Raw genomic sequence first — 20,865 nt, forward strand, 5'->3', positions numbered from 1 at the left:
ACAGGTACTAATGTTCCTCACTTCTTTCCAGAACACGTTTCCAGGCATGCTGGAAGGGAAGAGAAATAAGATGGGGCAATGGGGTAATAAAAAGAGTAAGTGTTAAGGAAGGAAAGCTGGAAACAAGAGATTCCTTGCCCACTAAGACCTGGAGAGTCAATGTGGAGAGTTACTGCCAGAGAAAGGGGGAATGCTGAGTGTGCTGACCCCCCCAAGAGAGAGTCAAATACCTCTGCAAAACAGTTTGTACAGTTTTAGGCCAGATAGATTTTTGAGGGAGGGAAATTGGTTGTTTCATATAATTTTACTGAACTCCTTGATACACTAAACGAGTTTCATCTCCTTGAGTCCTGGAATTATTTGAATTTAAAAAAACAAAAAAAAAAACAAAAAACCAACAACAACAACAACAAAACTTTATAACAGGATTGTTTCTAGATGTCATGGCTGCAGGGAGAAGTTTTAAAACATGACTCATAAGCATGTGAAATACCAGAGAGCAAAATTAAAGAGATTTCAAACTATTAGAAAACACAAACAAACTAGTAATGTTGGATTCCTACTCATCTAAAATGCTTGCTTTTGTCAACATCTTGTCTCACCAGTTCTTAACTCCACCTGTTGCCAACACAGACATTTGCCTTTCTGTTGGTTTGGTATCTCCACAAAACATCCACCCCAAAAGCTGTGATTATAAGAAGGGTCTTTGTCCAAACAAAAATTAATCATGGAACAGATGTGTCAGTCCACCAACACTTTTACATATAATGTGATGTGCAGCTGCAGTGTGTGCTCAGTAATGGACCCAAGAGGGGAGACAGTTTGGAGGACTGGCTAGAGCCTGATCACCATCATGTGCCTCTGTTTACTGTCCTCAAACTCCACAAAGGTGGGAAATGTGATACTCAGGTACTCGGGTGACAGACTCAGTAAAAGGGATGAGAAGGAAGCTTTAGCTAAGCATCAGCACAGGATGGGATTTTGAATTTAATTTTTATTGCAAAGCCTGTTGGAACAAGATCCTTTTTAGTGGTGGGCTACCAATCACTGATACTCACTGTGGGCAGTGGCCCTGAGAACTCATTTTCCAGGATTTGATTATGTTTTGAATACCTGCAGTACACCAACACTCGAGCAATGGTCACACATAGATGAATAAAGATACATCAAAGGACTAAACAGATCTGCTTCCCTGAGTGTGGAAATACAGGTGTTTATTTTCATATGGATTTGTATCCTATATTCCTGTAAGTCCCCCATTGACACCGCCTATTGCCCCATTCTTTTCACAGTGAGAGTTCACTTCTAACATGGTATGTCAGGTTTCTCAAGTTTTTCTACTGATTAGGTGAGAGACACTTGATGGTGTGTGTGATTTGAAATTTAGGCAAAGTAAAACATGTAACCTTTAGCTTCCACTGAAACTTCTCAATAAGGGCAGTTATTTAGGTTTCTTTCCTCCATCCAAGCCACTGATTGTCACTAAACTTGCCAGCTTGGCCATGCAGGAGCACAGGAGCCAATGCTCTTGCAGCAAACCAAGCTAAAAAAGCCATACCCCCCGCAAAGAAGAAAATCCAGACCACTTTTTTTTTTTTTTTTTTTTTCCATATAGTATGGTTATTTTGAACGTCATAACTTTATTGAGACACCAGTAGTTACCACCTTCACTTTGTTAACCACAAATATATAGGACATTGTAAACACAGGTGCCAAGGTGGCGGGGTTTGCTGTAGTTGAATTTCGGAATGGATGGGGGCAGGGGGAGGAGGGGGTGAAGGGACACTTGGGCTTAGACAAGACCACTCAGAGGATCCTGTATGCAGCAGGCCATCCATGAGTCATCATATATACGTATATATGTATAGCTTTATATTATACATCTTTTTAAATATATATATATATAATATATATACTATACACAGGCAGTAATGTGATAGGGGAAGGACAAGGCAGCCCAGGTGGTGTTACAAATGCCACACAAGCAGCAGGGAGTTGTCTGGATGGATGGTTTGAACTTGCTGGCCTCTGAGGTTCCTTACCTTGTACCTGCTCTGGGGATGGGAGCTGAGACTCCTGTGGGAACCACCCTGCAATGCTGCCTTGCTGGATACTCCCAAGAGTGCTTGCAGGAGTACAGGGACAAAGACAACTCCTCCCCTGTGGGAACTGCCAGGAGTAACACAGAGAGGAAGGGTGTGTGATGAGGTGATGAACAGGGTGGTGTGGATATGGGTGATCCAGGGATGGGAACACATCAGGAGGCTGAATCCAGACAGAACTAGGGCAAGGTTTCCTCATCTCTTTGCCCTTCACAGCCTCTGCTTCCACAAAACAGTCCCTTACTTGGGGGCTTCATAAGATAAGAAGACATCAAGGGGCCATTGCTCCCAACAGGGGATGTGTAATCCTCTGTATTCGGAACAAATGGCTGAGGAGGAAGAAAGCTGCCTTATCATTTTGCTTATACAGCCTTCCCTCTGATCTCCTAATCTCTAGAGTGGGGCTGATCTCACCCACACTTAGATTGTAAAAGGGACATGTTCCAGGCAGCTGCTCAGGTCTCGCCTATGATCACCAGAAATAGGTACCTCCTTATCAGAAGCACCTAAGATAAGCTAACCAGCCCCTACCTAAAGGGTAGGTCTGTATGTATCATCAGCTACAGAATCAGTCAAATGCCACTGGAAATCGCATTCTGCATTTTAAAGGGCTACATGCAAACAGAGTCCTACTCCTAGGTCTGTCACCACCAACCCTTTACTGCAAAGGCTGAAAACACATGAATCCAAGCAGAGTATGCCTTCTCCCATGAGCAAAACCAAGAAGTTGTCCAAGTATCTACTATTGTAGTGTCCCCTGTCACATCAATGCTTTTCTTATGACACAAAGCAAGGAGAACAACAGAGAGATAGGAAGAAACCCAAGATGAAGTCACCTGGTTCATGTCTCACTGAAGTGCTGGTTCTGTGGGGGAGGCTCATTCCTGCCTCAAGCCCATCTGAGCCCATCAGCTGGTTACATGAGAGAAGCAAGCCCAAGAGGATAAAAAAAGGCTTGTTCATTAGTCAGCCCCAAATGGTGTTTAGCTGCCTACATAACTCTGATGGGAGAAGGAGCATGCAAAATGCTCCAGCACCACACACTAAAACAGAGCCTCAGGTAGATCCCCCACATACTGTCTGTACCTCTCCTTATGTGCCTAGTCACTCACAGAGGAGGGACTTCCCAAAAGATACAACACATTTTTGTGCTGAGGGATGGTTACTTACCGCCTCCACCTCCTCTCAGTTCCCTCCCCACACCCCAAAGGAAAGCATGAAGGATGACACAGATGAGTCTGGGTGAGTAAAACTAATTTCTCTCCTCCTCCACCTCATCATTCAATCGTTCTTCTCCCCTGCTGGGAGACAGACAGAAGGGTGCTCCCCTCACATCTAGTCACAACAAACCTCTCTCAATAAAGTAAACTCATCCCAAGCCTAAATATTAGGCTGAACCCACAGAAAATGAAGCTCGAGGGGCTTCCTTCCAAAAAGCACCCCTCCTATTTACAGTATTGCATTCACTCAGCCATAGAGCAAGGGATGTGTGCCTGGGCCCCGTCATTCCTGCTGCATCCTTAGCGCTACCTGATCCCCTGCTCCTTGCCCCTCACCAGCAAGGTGGGGCAAGCCTGGGGAAGACAAGCCATGGGGACAGCCACTAGCAGCACAAGTATGCTGGTAGGAACAGGGAGAAACAGTGCCTGTATACAGCAGAGAATACTGCTCCACTTCCCTCTGGGGGCCTGCTGCTCTACAGTTTCTACCCCTTTCCTGTATTTCTGGGGCACTAGGAAGAGGGAAGGACTGGTAACCTTGGTGTCCTCCAGATGAGATGTTCACATAGCCACAGGCCAGACCTGTGTCCCATTCTCCCCACTCCTAAGGGGGCTATGAGGAGTAGGATGGATGTGCAGTGTGGGCACCAAGAGATTTTGGATCTGCTCCTGATCTCTGCTACTGGGACCAGCGTTGCACCAAGCAGGGTGGCTGCCTGCTTGGGGGATGGAGTTCCTCACTGCTCAAGGTAAAGCCTGCTTCTTGTGCTCTGAGAGATGTCTGTGTCCAGAATTGTCTAGGTAGCTATTGCTGAATTATTTCCATTTAGGGGAAATCTGGGAATCTGGGAATCTGTCTTCACACACAGACCTACCTTCTAACTTGGAACAGAGAGTGGGCTTCCACAGTCATATCTTGGAGCAAAATAATGAGGAGTGTGGAATGATACCCGTATGAGCTCTATCTAAGAGTCACTGCTGCCACCTAGGAGAGGCTTTAAAGTCAGCCAGGATCTGAGATGCTCCAGAAGAACACTAGGGTATGGTCTATGGCAAGGACAGAAAGACCAGTTTTCAGACAACTCAGTCTGGCCCCAACCAATTTTCTGCATACCAAGACCTCTTCCCTATCTGAGTGGGAGGCAAAGTGCAGCTGTACAGGGCAGGACCCTTCCCAGCTTGGCTGCACCCCTGTGCAAGAGCCAGACACATGCTGGCCATCCCAGCAGCAGTATTTCTTTCTAAGTGGGGTCCTGCTCCATTCCTGTGTGCTACAAAGATGGTGTCAGCAAAAGGCTTTGCACTATTGTAAAGGAAGAGAGGAAGGTTCAGCAGGACCTGAGGAGCTAAACTGTCTTTCTTCTCCTCCTGCCCTGGGTGAAATGACAAAGCTCCCCTCTCCCAGTCAAACCAGCTCAGCTGGGACTGAAGGCTCTCAGGACTCTCTAGAAGCCCACCTCCTCCATCCTTCCTCCTACAGACACTGTATCTGGGCCCAGAGACTGGGCATGGCTCCTCTCCTGCCTCATCAAACACTGGTCTGGGAAGAGCAGTGACTAGCAAGATGTACAGGTGAGGGGAATCACCTCCACCTCAATCCAAGGGGGCTGAGGAAGGAGTGAATCTCAGGCCTCTACCCCTCTCTTGCTGTAACCGACAGACATGCCTGTGATTTCTGATTGTACCTGCAAATCTTCCTTTTTCCCTTCCTATTTTCTCTTCTTGCACTCCCCACCCCCAATACTGCTTTTCCCAAACCCTCTAAAAATAAGGCATCCCTTCCTCACTAGCACGTGGCAGGGAAAACCCCCCCTGTCTTTACATGGAGGACACTGTTCCTTCTGTCCTCCAGGCCCTCCTCACACTCTTGAATGCTGACTCCAACACTGTTCTCCTTCCTCCCTGAGCTACCAGGTGCTCTAGACCAATTTGCATGCTCCCACATCTACTCCAACCTTTAGTGATACTATATCTTCTAGGAAGGTCCCTGGTCCCTCTCATTTCTTCTGTTCTGCCTCCAACACCCTTTCCCCTGCCCTGCCGGTGCCATAGTTCCTCTCCTGTCCAGAAAGACAGACTTTGCCCTCTGTAACAAGGCAGGAGGGAGAGGAGGAAAGGGGGGACCTTCCTATCAAAATGCAGATTTTGGAAAAATTTGGTTCTGGCAGGTAGCTTGGTAGGAGAGGAGAAGGAATAGTTGATGGGGAAGCCTTTTTTCCTTTTTATTTTTTTTTTGCCTTTTTTAAAAACAATAAATAAAAACAGATGACCCAGAAGGCCGGAGCATAGCTGAGAGCCACCTCTTGTACCAGTATGCACGTGTCTTGTTTGTGCCTCGGCTTTCTGCCGGCAGCGGGAATGGGGGCAGAAGGGAAAGGGGAAGGGAAGGGGGCATCAGTGGCTCAGTAGCTCTGCGTTTGGTACCCCTGTGTCTCGGTGTTGAAAGCATCTGCTTGAGGGGGCTGCTGGTACGTCCCCACCACATCTGTAGCATCCTCCTCGTTCGTGTAGGGAGCATAAGGCATGCTGGAGTCCTGGCTTGGGTCCATGTAGTCCTGGGAGAAGAGGGCCGAATCGGCACCCAGCTGGAAACGCTGATACGCCAGGAATGCCTGGCCCACCTTTAAGGGAGGAGGTAGAGGGAAGAGATGGGAAGCAGAGGGGAGGGAAGACAAAAAAGAGGAGGAACGTACCGAGAAAGAGAAACAAACAAAAGTGGGGTTAGTAGTGGTTATGGATTAGTGTGCAAGGCCTGCCTGGCAGATTGCCGGTGAAATGCCCCACGAGCACGGGAAGTCCACACTCTCCACAGAAAGCATGAGCCCACAAGGAGAGAGGACTGGGCAGGGATGACTGCAAGACCAGCTGGCTGTGTGCAGCCTGCCAAGGCTCCCTGCTTTCTCTAGGATGTTCAGGGCACCTTGTCTGCCAGTGGGGTTTCACTGCATTGATCAAGGAGGCTCAGCTCGCTGGTCGTTATCCCAGTCAGCCCCTCCTGGCTGTGGGAAGGCAATCTGCCTCGGCAACGCCAGAGGGCTCAGCTGCTGGGCTGCATGTACAAGGCATTGACTTGTAAAGGCCACTAAAGGACAGCGGGATTTGACACCAAGTACTGAGGTAGAGGTCACCCCCTGAAACACCTTCACCAGTCAACATGTGCAAGGTGTAGCACAGACTCAGGGAAGGAGCTGCAGGAAGCAAGGCAGCTGCTTCCCAGACCAGGGGACAGTTAGCAAGCAAACTGCTGTCTCCTGCCTCAGGCACTGCAGGCAGGGCACCTTTCGGTGGACTGGAGGAGCCTGGGCAGAGAGTTCAGCGGGTGTGGCTCGTTGTCCCAGAGCATCTCTGAGAGAGGTGAGCAGTCTAGCAGGTGATGGGGGAGAGGTTTTTGAGGAATGAGTTCTGGGAAGAAATGGAAGAGATAAAATGGTGGGGGCAGAGGGCATCTCCTGACTGAAGTATTAGGTCTGAGCAGTCATCAAAAAAAGGCACAGTGGTGTTACACAGCATTAGTTAGGGTATGGGTGAGGGAGAGAAGGGAGCAGAAGAGGAGAAGAAATTGCCAGTTCCAACTCTCCAGAGGGCAGTCTCCTGTACAATGGACAACCCCACTCCCAATTCAATGGCCACTATCTTCCCATCCCATGCCCTGCAGTGACCATACACTCATGGTCAGAGCATTGGAACCAGCTCTGCTCAGTGACCTCCTCCAGCTGCATCTCTCCACCCCTTCCCCCATATTCTCCCATCAGCACAGCGCACTACGGCAGCAAGGATGGGGAGTTAGGGAACAGGGTATTGTATTCCTCCTGAAAATTAATGTCTCTGAGTCTCCGGAAAGCCAGAAATGCCAGGAAGCCCTGTGAGGAGAGAGAGGGGTGTGGGGAGGAGAATCAGTAAGGTAGAGCAAACCAGAATGTTTGACTGAAATAAAAACAAACCCCAGAAGAACAAGGAGAGGAGGATGCCTGTTTGGTCACTTGCAAGCCTGTGCATGGGAAAGGATCACTGCAGGGGATGGCACCTCCAAAAGTGAGAGAACCCTTGCAAAAATCCTGCTCCTTGTCTCACTTTCTGTTGGAGTTTGCAAGGGGCTTTCAGCAGCACTTGAGCGCAGGACACATGCAGGGAACACACACGAAGGGAACACACACTGCTGTCCCTCAGTCCCACCGAGTTCACCATGGCAAGAGTGCTGACAGCACAACCCTTTGCAGCCACCCTTCCTCTTTGACAGCTCTGTGGTCTTATGGCACCTTTCCTATCTGGCCCCTGCCCAATATCAGGGCCTGCAGGAAGAGGAAAAGATAAAGCCACAAGGGCTTATGCATGGAGGCAAGGTTAAAATGGTTTCCTGCTTGGCACTATCCTGTCATTTCAGAAAAAAATCACTTGTGCTTGGTGCTCTCAAAGGCAGGAGGAAGTTATCAGAGATACTTATATTGCACCCAACAGTTTTCCCAGGAAACTAGCCATAAAGAACTGCTGGGGAAAGGGCAGTCTTATGACAGCACCATCACCTTCCTAAAAGGCGACCTAGTGAGGAGGTACTCCAGTGGTGGGTGCAGAATCCAGAAGAACAATGATGACATCTTGCATGATGGGAGCAAAGGTGGGAGGGAGATGGGTGCAACTCCTTGCCTGCAGCTCCCTTCTCTGTTTAGTGTCTGTAGGGTGAAAATGCTGTTGAAGTCCTCTGACACACAGAGAAAACGGTAATGGGTTGTCCAGAGAGGTGGTGGATGCCCCATCCCTGGAAACATTCAAAGTCAGATTGAACTGGGCTCTGAGCCACCTGCTCTTTGCAGGGGAGTTGGACTAGATGGCCTGTAAAAGTCCCTTCCCACACAAATTATTGTATGATTCTATGACAATGATGGTTGGGGAGCTGGCTTGTCCAAGGTCATATTAAAGGTCTGTCAAGAACACGCCTTACTGGGATATAGGACTCTCTTTCCCATTGTGCTCATTAGTGCTCTAAAACCTTCTTCCACGTATGTTTTTGAGTCCCTGTTTCCCAAGATTTCTTCCCAACCACCTCCTCTCCTTGCTTTTCCTTCTCAGAAGCCATGTGAACTGAGATCCCAGAGGGAACCACTCTTAGCTAGTCACCTTTCCTTCCCCACAAGATATTACAGCACAGGGGACATTTGATCCAACATCATGGCTACTGTACTCACCCAGGTAAAGATGGAGAAGAACGAGAACGTGATGGCTGCTCGGGCTGCATCCCCTCCCTCATTCAGTGGGTTGTCCTCTGGTTTTGAAGCTTGCCACTGGTTGGTCAGAAAGCAGAAGCCAACGAACCAGAGGAATGCCCAAAAGGCTGGGATGTACCACAACCAGCATGCCAAAGTGAAGAACAAAGACAACAAGAAGATATGTGTAAGCATAACATGTACAAATTACATTTCTCTGGAAATTTCAACCATCTGAGACCCACCACTATGTTGCAGTCTAAACTGACTGCTCAGCCAGTCTGAGCCCAAGTGAGCTGGCAGACTCCCTGACAGCAAATTGTCAAGGTGACCAAGAGGTATCTGCAGAAAGCACCTCAGGAGTGTTCATTTGCTTGTGTTTGGAATGATCACAGGACTTGCATTTGGACTTGGGAGGGAGCCTGAAGGGCTTCCAGTACTACAGCAATCACCTGGGCTCTATGAACCAGCCACTGCTTCACAATCCTGTCCTGCAAGGACAAGCAAAGAGCAATTCCTTCCACAGGAGCTGCAGAAGAGTGGGAAGCAGCTGGTTAACTGGTGCTAACTCTGCAGTTACACAGAGACCAGCTCGTGCTCAGGACAGAACAGCTCAGGGACTCACATCGAGGAAAGGTAATGAAAGATCACTAACATGCTGTGCCCCTAGGAAAGCGGTGAAGGTAGGAGGTACTCATCCTCTGCCAAGCACAGGCAGACACCTGGCAGTGAGGGAAATGGGCATTCCAAAGCAACAGAAAAACATGGCACAATCCTTCCCCTCCTCTTGTCAGCTGTACATAGGATTGCTAGACAAGGGACTAACCGTGAAAGAACTTGCAAGCCCAAAGTCCTTAGCAAATTCAGGTGCTTCACTTGATCCTGCCCTCACTCCACTCCTGGCCCCTTTGACATACCCCGGGGAGAGCCTGACACTGAGCAGTTTGCCTGAATGGCTGGAATAATGGCCCCAGTAGGGCCAAACAGCCAGGAAGCTCACCCGAAACTCCGATGTCTGAGAGCACTGCCTTCTTGCGGTCCTTGACGCTGCTGATCTGTGGGAAGTAGGCATCCAGAGCCAGGTAAAGAAGGCAGCTGAGGAAGGCGAGGACACCCACGGTAATGCCATAGTTGCAGGCATTGTGATTGCGGTTGAAAATGCAGTGCTCTTCTAACTCATTCGCACGGTTCACGTACCCTTCATTGACAATGGAGCCGAACACCACGATAGAGAACACCTGGTGGGGAGGGAGGCCGGACACACATCATGGCAAGCCCCAACTCTCTGGACCGGCAGAAAGGAGCAGAGCTCTGCAGGGGACAGACACCCTTCACCAGCACCTTTCTGCTCTGCTGAGCTCCCAGCCTGCTCTCCTGCCTGGGATGTAGCCACAGGGAATTTACTGGGAGCATGGTCTCATTTTATTTCTGAGGATTAATTTTAAATAGGACATTTTTAGATTGAACCTTTTTATCCATCTGACCAAAAACAATGCAAAGCAGTTGCAGTCTGGAGTAAGGGTGGCTTCCCACAGACACACAGGGAGGTGACACGGAGTGTAAATTGGGATATGGTTTTGGTGCAGGTGCCTGCATACAATGGCTTCAGGTAGTGGAAATCCTCTTAGTCTGCACTTACTCTCCCACTCACTCCTTTCTCTTCAAGAGATTAATTGTTTCTACCACGCATCTGTTCAGTGATTTTATCTATCAAGCTACTATGTTCTTTTCCCCATGCACCCTCCCACAATCCACAGCCCTGCTTGCTCTGCAGCTCCATTCTGCTGGGCCTCCATTCTCCCCATTTTCCCACACAACACACACCTCTCTCCACCAGTTTTCCATCAGCCCACTCCATGACACCACCTATCCTTCTGTCCACTCACCCAAATGCCAACACCCTCCAACCTTCCCCATAGATTTCAGGGGCCAAACATCCCTACTCCAGATCCACCTGTCAGAGCCACTGTGAATCCCCCTTACCTGTCACCACCACAGCCACTGCATGCTATTTTAAATCAGACAGAATTAAGGATGAGTCCCAGGTAGAAATGCCCTAATCTGCAGTTGCTGATCTAATCTTTGCTCATGGGCTTAGCCTTCATCACCTGCCACAAGGCTGTCCCTCTTTGACGCAGCAGGTTCATCAAAGCAGAGCACTATTTACAGCAGCCCCAGTCCTTAACCATGCATCTCAAATAAACAGCTTCCCCTTCCCACAGAAGAAAGAGGGGAATATTAAGGCAGTATGTACAGATTTTTCTTTGCAGGGCATCTGGAGACCCTCACTAGGAACAGCTAACTGGATGCTGCCTGCAAGAGCCTCAGGGAAATGGGAATGGGACCTCAAATATGGGATGAAATTACATGTAAAGGGAACTAGGACATCACCAGGATACTCTGCCAGCCTGGGAGATGTCTGCACAACAAGACCTGGCACCCTTGGAACCACCACCCCATCCCCAAGGAGAAGGAGCACATGAGAAGATGAGCAGGCCACGTCTCCTGCAGGAAGTGGAGCTAGGTCTGAGTGTTTGCCTGGTCAGAACCCCAGTTCCACTTAACCCAACCACACACCAGAAGACAACCCAGAAAGCAGAGAGGCAGCTTTGTGAGTGCAGGGAAAACTGTTGATTAATGCCAACCCAATACACTACCTATCATCAGTGAGGTTGGATACCTGAGATCCAAAGCACAGACCTCTGCTGCTTGGCCTGTGGCATCAAGAACCAGAGGAAAAGCCTTATGCACAGTCCCCCAACAGCCCTTGGGCAGATGCTCAACATCAACCACATTTTATCTGCCAAACTCTAGCAAATATCCACTGACACCAATATTATTTTTTCACCTCAAGTCTCATAATTGGGTCACACTTGGGTTGTTGAAATTGGGTGTATCCCACTAGAGCAAACTAAAAAAAGCGAGAAGCTGGTGTTCCTAAGTGTAGGAGTTGTATGGGTTCTCTGAAAATCACAAGAGCTTTTTAAGTTTAGAAGTAAAATAACCAATTTGTCCTCCTCCTCCTTCTTTTTGCAAATCAAGATTGATCATATTTTGCAGAAACTGCCTGTGAATATTAAATAAGAATCTCTTCCCCCAGAAGCAAAGATTTAGTCCTCAAAATTTCAGCCTGAATGGTTTGGAAAGCAGCAAAATTGCAGACAATTACAGCCAGGCTCTTTCAGTGGGCTGTCTCACACACCCTCAAAACAGGCTGGGCTGACAGGTCTGCTTAGGGTCATTGGCAACAAAACCCTGTTCCTCTGACCCGAGGAAGAGCCGACAGACTGAAGTGATATCCCAATGCGAGGCTGTGACCAGCCCTGATGCTGACACCTGAAGTACCAGCCTCCATATATTGAGCTTACAAAGTGGGTGCCCTGTTTTCTGCAGCATTAGACAGAAAGCTTATCTTCTCTTTGGAGGATGAGGAACAACACAGTCTGGTGTTCAGTTTAGGACTCAAAAACTGGTAAAATGTTGATTCCCTAAGTCAGACAAAAGCCTTGCAACGAGCTGTATTTTGAGTCTCTGCTTACTCATTTGGGATGAATGAACTTCTGTAATGGTCTCTCCCCAGAGACACATCTGTGGAGATACGACCTGATACACATCTTCTCTCTGCTCTTATCTTTGGGTTTGCTGCTGGGCTGGACAGAATAATTCCTTTTTGCATTTGCTCTTTCATACCTTTTTATGCTGGCACATCATAAAGGTACAGCTCAGAGTCACAAGACTAAAGGAACATCTTCCTCTCCCTAATTTTCAAGCAGAGGTGGCATTCATAACTTCCTCTCTCCATCTGCAGTCAGCCAAGATGCCAGACTTCTCTCCTATGAAGAGAAACCTGTTTCACAGCCTGGAGGTGCCCAAGATATGATTTTCAGGCAAGAATCTGATTTCAGACAATCTTAGGAGTTTTCTGGGGTGATTCCACTAAGTGTGTTCTCACTTGTGAGCAGATTAGACATTATGGATGCTTATATCCTGAAGTACTCTTTGTCCTTAGGAAAGCTTTCTACGGACCAAAGCACAGTAGCTTAAGGGATGTCTCCTTCTCTCTGTGTTTTCCTCACCACTGGCATCAGCTCTGATCCATGCTCCACTCCCTGGCACTGCAGAGAGGGCAAAGAGAGGGCGTGCTCCCTTTTCCAGCCCGTCACCACCCTGATGGCACAGCAAAACGCTGCACAGAAGCCTTGAGCTGGGCTGGGTTACACTGACTGGGAAAGAACAGGCCAGCTCAAACCAGAGATTCCAGGCAGGGCTGCACAGCAAAAGAAATAATTGCTACTGCTGCTGACAGCCAACATTGCCTGTTTAATTCCCATGATGTCCGTACCTGGAAACTGTTGTGACACACAATTTTCTAAAAAAAAAAACCAAAAAAAAAAACATAGTTATGAGAGCTTAGAGCTTAGATCTCGCAGCCTTTAGGAGAAACAGTTGTACACTTCATCCATGGCAGCTATTCCTTGTTGGTAAGGGAGCAGCTGGGTGGAAGTTCACTGATGTGGCAAGTCATCTTAGAAAGAGCAAATATAATTTATTTCCTTGATTTCACAATCCATGCCCTGCAAGATGATCCAAGCAACAGATGCAGAATGAATGATTGCCTAGATTGTAAGCAAAGCACCAAGTTTTCAAGGATTGTTTACATTCCTGTTCCCATCACATCTGCAGCACTTGTAAGGAAATGTGAGTGACCATGAGCACTAGCACAAGCCTCTTACTGCTCTGTGTTACTGCTGCTTGTGTCTTGTCCCCCCATTTGGCACTTGCTGCACAAAGCCCTGCCTAGGACCACTGATGAAGTGGTCAAAAATACACATCCAGCTGCAAAAAGGAGGCAAGGAGAAGATGGCAGAAGTCTTCTGATTGAGCAGCAAGACGCAGGCAAGTGGCTTGTCCACAGTCTAACAGGAGGCCTCCTGAGGCTCCCAAATGCAGCCCATCCTTCCACTCCGCAGAGGGAGATCACTGGAGATCACTTTGTTACGCTTGGTAACAAAAATCAGCCAACCATCCCCAGCTTTATGCACTTAAGCTGCCTCATTTCTTCAGCAAGGCTGCTTCAGACAGTTAACAGACTTGAACTAACTAGATTTTTAGGTTGAGGGGGCTTCTTTAAGCCTTCAAGAGCAACATCAATTGGGCAGGTGTGCAGCCTGTCTGGAGGCACACATTTAATAAGCAGTAATATATTTGGCTACACTCGAAAAAGGGACAGAAAAGAGCACTTGGAAAGGATCTGACCAACTCAGCCCTGATGCTGGGACCCAGCTTTGCTCCACTTCACTGCACCTTAAACACCACATCCACAAAGTCTGTTGCAATAATTTTCCTCAATTCCTGTTTTCATCCAAGAGCTTCGAAGACAGCAAGTACAGCCCAGAGCCAAGTGCATTGCAAAGCTCACACAGGCAGAGCAACATGCAAAAAGATGCAGCAAAATTAATTTAATGCTTAGCACTGTGGGGAGGAGACAGAGAAGTTTTCCTCGCCTCGTTCCTCAAGGGGCTCATGCTGGCCATTACAGGAATGTAAAGGTGAGGAAAGTGCAAACTAGGCAAAATTCTGCATCTTGTCATCTTTGGTAAACTTGGTGATCTGATTTTGCCAAAGGCAAAGGTGCCAGATGAAAAAGAGAGGCTCTCCAGCCCCTCCCCTCTGCAGGCTCAGCCCTGCAGAAAGCCAGACAAAACCTCCTGAGCATCATGTGAGGCGCTTTCCACCATGCTGCCCATCCCCAGCTGTGCATTAGATGCTTCTGAGCATCATGTGATGGATGCAAAGCACGGCCAGCCTCTGGCAATCCACTAGGATTTTCCTGCACCTCATCCCAGGACTTTGTCATGATGCCTTCCTGACTTCATCCCCAAGATTCCCATGATGGCTGTGGTGCAGATGAAGCTGAAGAGGGTTTCTGCCGAACTGCCTGCTTGGGCTCGCTGCAATGCCCTCCAGTCACAGCCTCTGTCACACTGTGTGCTGCCTCTCCCTCTCACACACCCCCTTTTTTATTCTGTTATAGAGAGGAAGTAGTTTGATGACATCATATTCCTCTTGGGACTTCAAATCAAATCCCTTTCAGGCAGACTGAAGCCATAACCTCTTCTGAGTATGATCTGGTAATGACCAGGAATAAATCTGTCTAAAAAGAAAGGAAGAACAGGAGGTGGTGCAAATGATAAACTGGCAGAGATGATCTGGCTTTCATTTTCATTCAGTCACTTGCAAATGAAGTCTCTGGAAAGATTTGGAGTACCCTGCACAGACATGGAATATTATTATTATTGTCATTAAATCTACTTGTATCTAGTTCATTTTGAAGAAAACACATGCAGCTTTTGAGATGCACGGGACTGGCAGCTTGGAAACAGGCAGCCTCTATTTATTCCCCCCAGCCAGCACCAACAGGCAGCCTCTATTTATTCCCCCCAGCCAGCACCAACAGGCAGCAAACAACTCCTACCCGCAGTCTTGGCAGTCTGAGCCTTGTGCAGGTGCTGGAGGAGGCCAGTCTCCCTGGACTCCATTTCCCTGAACATGGGACAGGGAAAAAGCACGGGTATGTCAGCACCTCCCTCCCAGCTCACCCTCCCCGGCCATCAGCCACGTGGCACCAGCTCCCCAGACAGGGCTGAGCCGGAGCAGGTGACTGAAGGGAGAAAGGCTCCACATCCCTAATTCCTGCCATGGGATCTGGGACACACTTTCCCGGCCAGCCAGCTTTTTTTTCACACATGGTTTGGCAGCTGACTGCCTGGCCATTAACCCTTGTGCCTCCCATCAGACTTGTGCTCAGGTCTCATGCACTTCCCATGGTTAAATGGCATCTTCTGTCCCACCACTGCTGGTGACAACCCTCCACAATCACATGTCCATGGTGGTGTCCAGGTTCTCCTGTGCTTTCTAGATGGTCCCTATATTTCTGTGCCACTGGTCAGTGAAGTGACCACCCAAAAGTTGCATCTTTTTCCTAGATGAAAAGTTCTGGTTGTTTTCTAGCAACACATCTCCCCCTCCTTGGCTTGGCTCTGCCAGCACAGGCAGACTGCACCCTGTGCCACCCGCAGTGCCTGCTCCTCTTGCAGCCATGTGGGTCCTCTCTGCTGCCTTGTTTTGCCACAAATACTTGCCTTAGCCATGTCCCATCACCATGCAGTTCCTCTGCTTCTCCCCTGTATGCCTCTCATGTTTTTAAACAGCAGACTACATATGGTTGTCTTATTTTTTGCTCATGTTTCTGACTGTCTTTGGTCCCTACTGCTACTTCTCAGATTTTTATCTGGAAATGTCATTAATGAGAGATTTGTTTCTCCTCCAAGATCCTTCCTGGAAATGCTATGCTGGAAACAACACAACCTGCTGTATCCAACCTGAATCACTGTGCAACTGTGCATATCTGTTGTTCACCTTCTGACACAGTCTTTCACCCAGTCTCAGTGACAGCAAAACCCCAAAAAAGCCTTTTGACACTGACCTAGGCAAGGGCATCCCAACGAAGAACTGTCCCTAGGACTTGACTGAAAGCCCATACTTTGAACCACCATGTTCCTTTCATCTGCACCGATTTACCTCACAAGCATGCAGCCAGTGAGAATGGTGGCTACAGCAAAAATGGGGTGGAGAAGCACAGGCAGAACGCGTGAGCTATGGGTCAGGAACCTGGGCAATGTCTCAGCTAAATTAACTGGGCACAGAAAGAAGGTGGGAGCACAGTTGCAGCTGGTTTTAGACTAACAAGGCCTCCAGGCTCTAAAGGCTCAGTTTAATCACCACTGCAAGTCCATACTTCTCTAGGGAAGAGAAATGTGCTGTTGTAAGCCAAGCATGAGTTTGGCAAGCCAAGGACCTGCTGGCAAGGCAGGAGATGGGGCTCTCTGCCATGCTGTGGCTAGCTCCCATCCTCCAGCTTTCAGGTGCCAACCTCTCATGGAGAAGCCAGGAATGTGGTTCCTGTCCTTCACCTGCCTTGTCTGCTCAGCTGGAGCTTCTTGGGATGTGCTGTGCCTGTAGATACAGGGGACAGCCCTTCAAATGCTCTGGATGCTCCTACCAACCAGAGGACATGGTGGCAACAGCAGCAAGTGATTGCAAAGGAGACAGAGTGCCTCTCCTCACCGAACTTACCTTTGGAGAAGCAGTGACCTTCGTGTTGGAGGGGGACTCGGCACCCCAACCTCTGTGACAAGTTTTAACGGCTGCTTTGTCTGTGCAGCTCTGATTAGAAATACTCTTACATCAAAGCACGCTGGGCCCACTTCCAAAACCTGAATTACTTTTGCCTTGTTAGGCTTTTACATCAAGCAGCACTTCAGTTTCTCCAGTAAATAGGTTTCCAAGCAGACAGGAGCACCTGGAACAACCTGTTTCGATTAGCATTTTACTTATTTATGGTGCCAGCGCTACATCCAATGCCTGCGGGTTGCAGAGGAGCCACCCAGCTCCTGCACCAGCTATGAAGAGCACTGCTGCACTGCCCTGTGGGTCAAGGCACAATGGGAATAAGTAGGGGTATGCTCACACTCACCTCCTTTATTTCAAGAACAATCCTGGAGCTGGGCGGCCCTAGCTCGGTGTGGGCCACCCAGTGCCACTAGCTCCAGCTGTAGCACCAACAGCTCCAGCTTCTGGGTCACCTAAACATCCAAACCCAACACAGGAGCCCCACAGAGCCACCACTGATCACCAGCACACACACCAGGCAACCAGACAACCTTTCTGCACTCTGCTCTGTCTGCTGACCTCCAAAGCACCCATGAAACCTGAGCTGCCTCACAACACTGTCGCGGTGGACAGATGTTCCAGAATTGCTAAACTCTTTCCATAGTTTAACATTCTCCTTGTCAAATTTATCCTATCTCCTCTTCAGCAAGGAGCAACATAAATAATCTTTGGTCATCCTATCTGTTCCTGATCCTGCAGTTCTCCCTGGAGATTTGCTGCTACCTCAATTGGGCTGCAAACTCCCTGAGCAGGAGCCCGTTTTGGTGCCTGTTGGTAAAAAGCCATATGCACTTCTGTGCCATCATGAAGTCTGCTAAAAAGCAGCATGACCCAAGCACAAGATCACTGCCTGAGGAAGCGATCATGAGAATTTCTGCTCTCAGTGAAAGCTCACCACCTGAAACAGGCCAAAAGGAGCCTCCAGCTTGCCCTGGAGAGACATTGGACCATTCATACCACGAGCAGGATTAAAGGCAAATGAGATCACAGGAGACGGCAGGCAAAATACTTCCAGTGTGTGCAAAAGCATGTGAAAGGAAGGATTCTCAGAGACACCACGAGGAGGGAGAGACCTTGGCCACCAGAAGAGTTTGGCTCATAGAGCCTGGCACTACGAAGTCTAAGTATCGCCACAATCACAGGGGAAAACACCAGGGACAGAAAAGTGCCATTTAAATTGAAGGGCAAAAGATCACAAAAGTAAACGGATACCAAGCAGATTTACAGTGAAAAGCCTCTGACCACTGGAACCACGGAACCCTCTCAGAGGAAGTGAGAAGGGAAGGAAACCACGAACTAGTCTTTTTTCAGCAAAGTTCATCCAATTTATGGAAGGGGCCATAAAGGGTCTCATGCTTGTGACAGCCTGAGAGAGGATTTTACTGCCCACAGGGACCCCTCTTGGTCTCAAGTTTAAAGATAAGACCAAAACAACAACTAAATATTTGAGGTGAGCTTTTGGTTCCCCTGCTTTGTTAAAGGAGAGATGCTCAGGAAGACCCACCACACCAAGCCAGTGGAAAAGCAGGAGAAGGAAGGCAAAGCCCTGCACCATTATGGCCATGCCACCCTTCCTTGCTGAACTGGTGACCCGGAGCACCTCTAAGCTTCTGCAAAAGAACTGTAATTTCCAGGGCCAAGTGAAGTGCCTGGGGTAAATCCCATCCTGTCCTCTGTCAAGATCAGATGGGAGGGAGAAATAGTGTGGGGTTCCAAGGAGATGCTGCTCTCCAGAAAGTGCTTCTTGTCAGGGGAGACCTTGCAGGGCACAAAAATGAGCTCAGCGAGCAAGCCAAGAGTGTCTGAGATACTCTGAAGCAGATTAGGTGCCTAATTAAAAAGCAAATGTATTTCTTGTTCTCTCTCCCTCACCTGGCACCTCTGGGAAGCCAAAATCCTGCAGTGCTTGGATGAAGGGGAAAAAAAAACACCAGACTGAGAGGCAGATAGAGAAAGATAAAATTCTGCCAGAGAGATTACCAGCGGGAGCGCCTTTGTAGGTCACATCACGTCCATCATCACTGGGCACACAAGCTGGCTCCACTCCAGCCTCCCAGGGGCGGGGGGTACGCGTACCCCCTCGCCTGGTGCCCAGCAGCAGCCCTGGCGCAGCTAACCGGCTCCCAGCATGATGTGCTGTACTGTAAACAAGCTCAGGCAGATGGATAGACAGACAGAATGCCCGCATTAATCAAGTCCTCAGCTGTCCTGGGGCTCTCCAGCCACCCTCCGAGTCACCCAGAGGGTATATCATGCACCCACCCAGCTGGGAGGACAAGGGCTGCCTCCCCACCACCACCAGCAAGCCAGGCCACCTTCCCTTTTCCTCCTTCTTTCCACTTGGCACTGCTTCTATTTTATTTTCCCAAAGCCAGCCTGCTGCTTTGCCTCTCAGCTCCCATGCGCATGTGTCTCCCCTGCGCTCTCACCCTGCCCTCCCTTCTCCGCTCCCGGCTGAGACCTCAATCTCTCCCCCGCCAGCTCGCTGCTGCAGCTCTCGCTCCCTTAATCCCAATGACCTTCTTGAACAAACGCGCCAGCCTCATGGGCAGCCATGGGATCAGCGTCACGGGAAGAGGGAGAAGCCTTCCCATGACACCCCCGTTAGGCTCCTCTTTCCCCCTGTCCTCTTCCCCACGAATTACAAAGAGGGAAAGTAGGTTGGGGGGCTGAAAAAATAAGGGTAAAACAGAGAGCAACATCCAGCCCCCTCAACTCACCCCAGTGCAGCCTGAGCCTACCACTCTGACCCACAGGGAAGCAATTCCAGGATTGCAGCATCTCCCCCTCCCAAGTACCCCCTGTCACCCCACATCCTGCTGTCTCCCTGCATCCACGATAAACATACAAGCATGGAAGAGTGAGAAGACACCCCACCCTGGAAACCACCAGAGATGGAGACAGGGTCACGGTCCAACCTGACTCACCCTTTCCCTCCCCACGGATGAAACACCAAACCAGTCTGCTCTCACCCTATATGGGCCTATATCCACACATGCAGATATATGTACATACAGCTGTACATCTATGTGCATGTATACGCGTGGATACACCTGGAGATTTATACATAAAGAGATATATAAACCTAGATAGAGATCCCTATATCCAAACATACCTACAGATATATGAGACACAGCCATAAATGCTATGGAAGCATATACGTACACATCTCTGTACAGATCTAGGCTGTGCGGAGCCATATTGATGGACACATGTATATATATGGATACACGCGCATACACATGCATATATAAAGCATATAATAACAAATATGTAATACATAACAGCACCTGATGATAATATATAATAACATAAAATGGTATATAACATACAGCGCAATGATTTTATATATGTGTGTGTGTGTGTGCGCAGGTGTGCAGGAAGGTCAGGGTCGGGGCCGCTGGCGGCCGCCCTCCCTCGAGGAAGCCTCGCGCCCCCCGCAGCCCGGCGGCCGCCCCCCGCCCCGGTGCCGGTGCCGGTGCCGCCCGCGGGGGCGGCGGGGCCTTACCCAGGAGACGAACCGCAGGATGGTCTGCGGCTGCCGGACGAAGGCCTGCGGGTCGAAGGCGCCACCGGCTTTCCCCGCTCCGAAGGCGCCCCCGTCCATGGCGGCGCGGGGGTAGGCGGGAGGCAGGCGGGGGGCTCGGCGGGCGGTGCCGGGCTGCGCCGAGCCGAGCCGGGCTGCGCCAAGCCGCGCCGAGCCGAGCCGTGCCTGGCAGCCCGGCGGCGACGAGCCGCACGCGCCCGCCCACGGGGACGCGCCGCGCCGGGAGCGCGCACGCACCCCTTCCCCCTCACGCCCTGCTGCCGCCGCGGCCGCCCGCGGCACATGGCGGGCGCGGACGGGGGGCCGAGCAGGCCGGGTCCGTGCGGCTGGAGGGTGCGGGGGCTGCCCGAGGCACGGGCACTGCGGCGGTGGGAACACCTCCCGGTACTAAGGCGGGCCGCCCCAGACGGCCGGGGGAGGGATGGGGGCGATGCCACTCGTGGTTTCTGTGGGGCCCAGCAGGGCCAGCCCCCTGCCCGCTCATACCCCCTGCTCGGTCCTAGTGAGGCCGCGTCTGGGGCTGTGTCCAGTACTGGGCTCCCGAGTATGAGACAAGGACCTTCTGG

The 20,865-nt window shown here is 49.8% G+C and overlaps 1 protein-coding gene across 3 annotated transcripts; it reads right to left on the reverse strand.

Annotated features, from left to right (window-relative positions):
* Nucleotides 1-1,199: 1,199 nt before the first annotated feature.
* Nucleotides 1,200-20,443, reverse strand: SYNGR1 (synaptogyrin 1). Of its 3 annotated transcripts, none has more exons than XM_040063261.1 (4): nucleotides 20,261-20,443; nucleotides 9,521-9,758; nucleotides 8,503-8,648; nucleotides 1,200-5,877 (listed from the first exon to the last, which is right to left on the reverse strand). In XM_040063261.1, the coding sequence occupies exons 1-4, from the start codon at nucleotides 20,357-20,359 to the stop codon at nucleotides 5,725-5,727; spliced, it is 636 nt and encodes a 211-aa protein (XP_039919195.1). In that variant the 5' UTR covers nucleotides 20,360-20,443; the 3' UTR covers nucleotides 1,200-5,724. The 3 variants fall into 3 exon arrangements, with proteins under 3 accessions (XP_039919195.1, XP_039919194.1, XP_039919196.1); XM_040063260.1 differs by having other exon boundaries at nucleotides 1,200-5,943; XM_040063262.2 differs by having other exon boundaries at nucleotides 1,200-7,182; nucleotides 20,261-20,412.
* Between the last annotated feature and the right edge of the window lie 422 nt (nucleotides 20,444-20,865).

The sequence above is a fragment of the Hirundo rustica genome, chromosome 4 (assembly GCF_015227805.2).
Source record: "Hirundo rustica isolate bHirRus1 chromosome 4, bHirRus1.pri.v3, whole genome shotgun sequence".
Lineage (NCBI taxonomy): Eukaryota > Metazoa > Chordata > Aves > Passeriformes > Hirundinidae > Hirundo > Hirundo rustica.

What these genes read in the sequence shown, in the direction of transcription:
- SYNGR1 (XM_040063260.1), bottom strand. Translation starts at nt 20,359, where the DNA reads ATGGACGGGGGCGCCTTCGGAGCGGGGAAAGCCGGTGGCGCCTTCGAC. An exon ending in CTCAGACATCGGAGTTTCGG is followed by an intron (nt 8,649 to 9,520) that starts GTGAGCTTCCTG and finishes GGTACATCCCAG; the next exon opens with CCTTTTGGGCATTCCTCTGG. An exon ending in TCTTCTCCATCTTTACCTGG is followed by an intron (nt 5,944 to 8,502) that starts GTGAGTACAGTA and finishes CCTCCCTTAAAG; the next exon opens with GTGGGCCAGGCATTCCTGGC.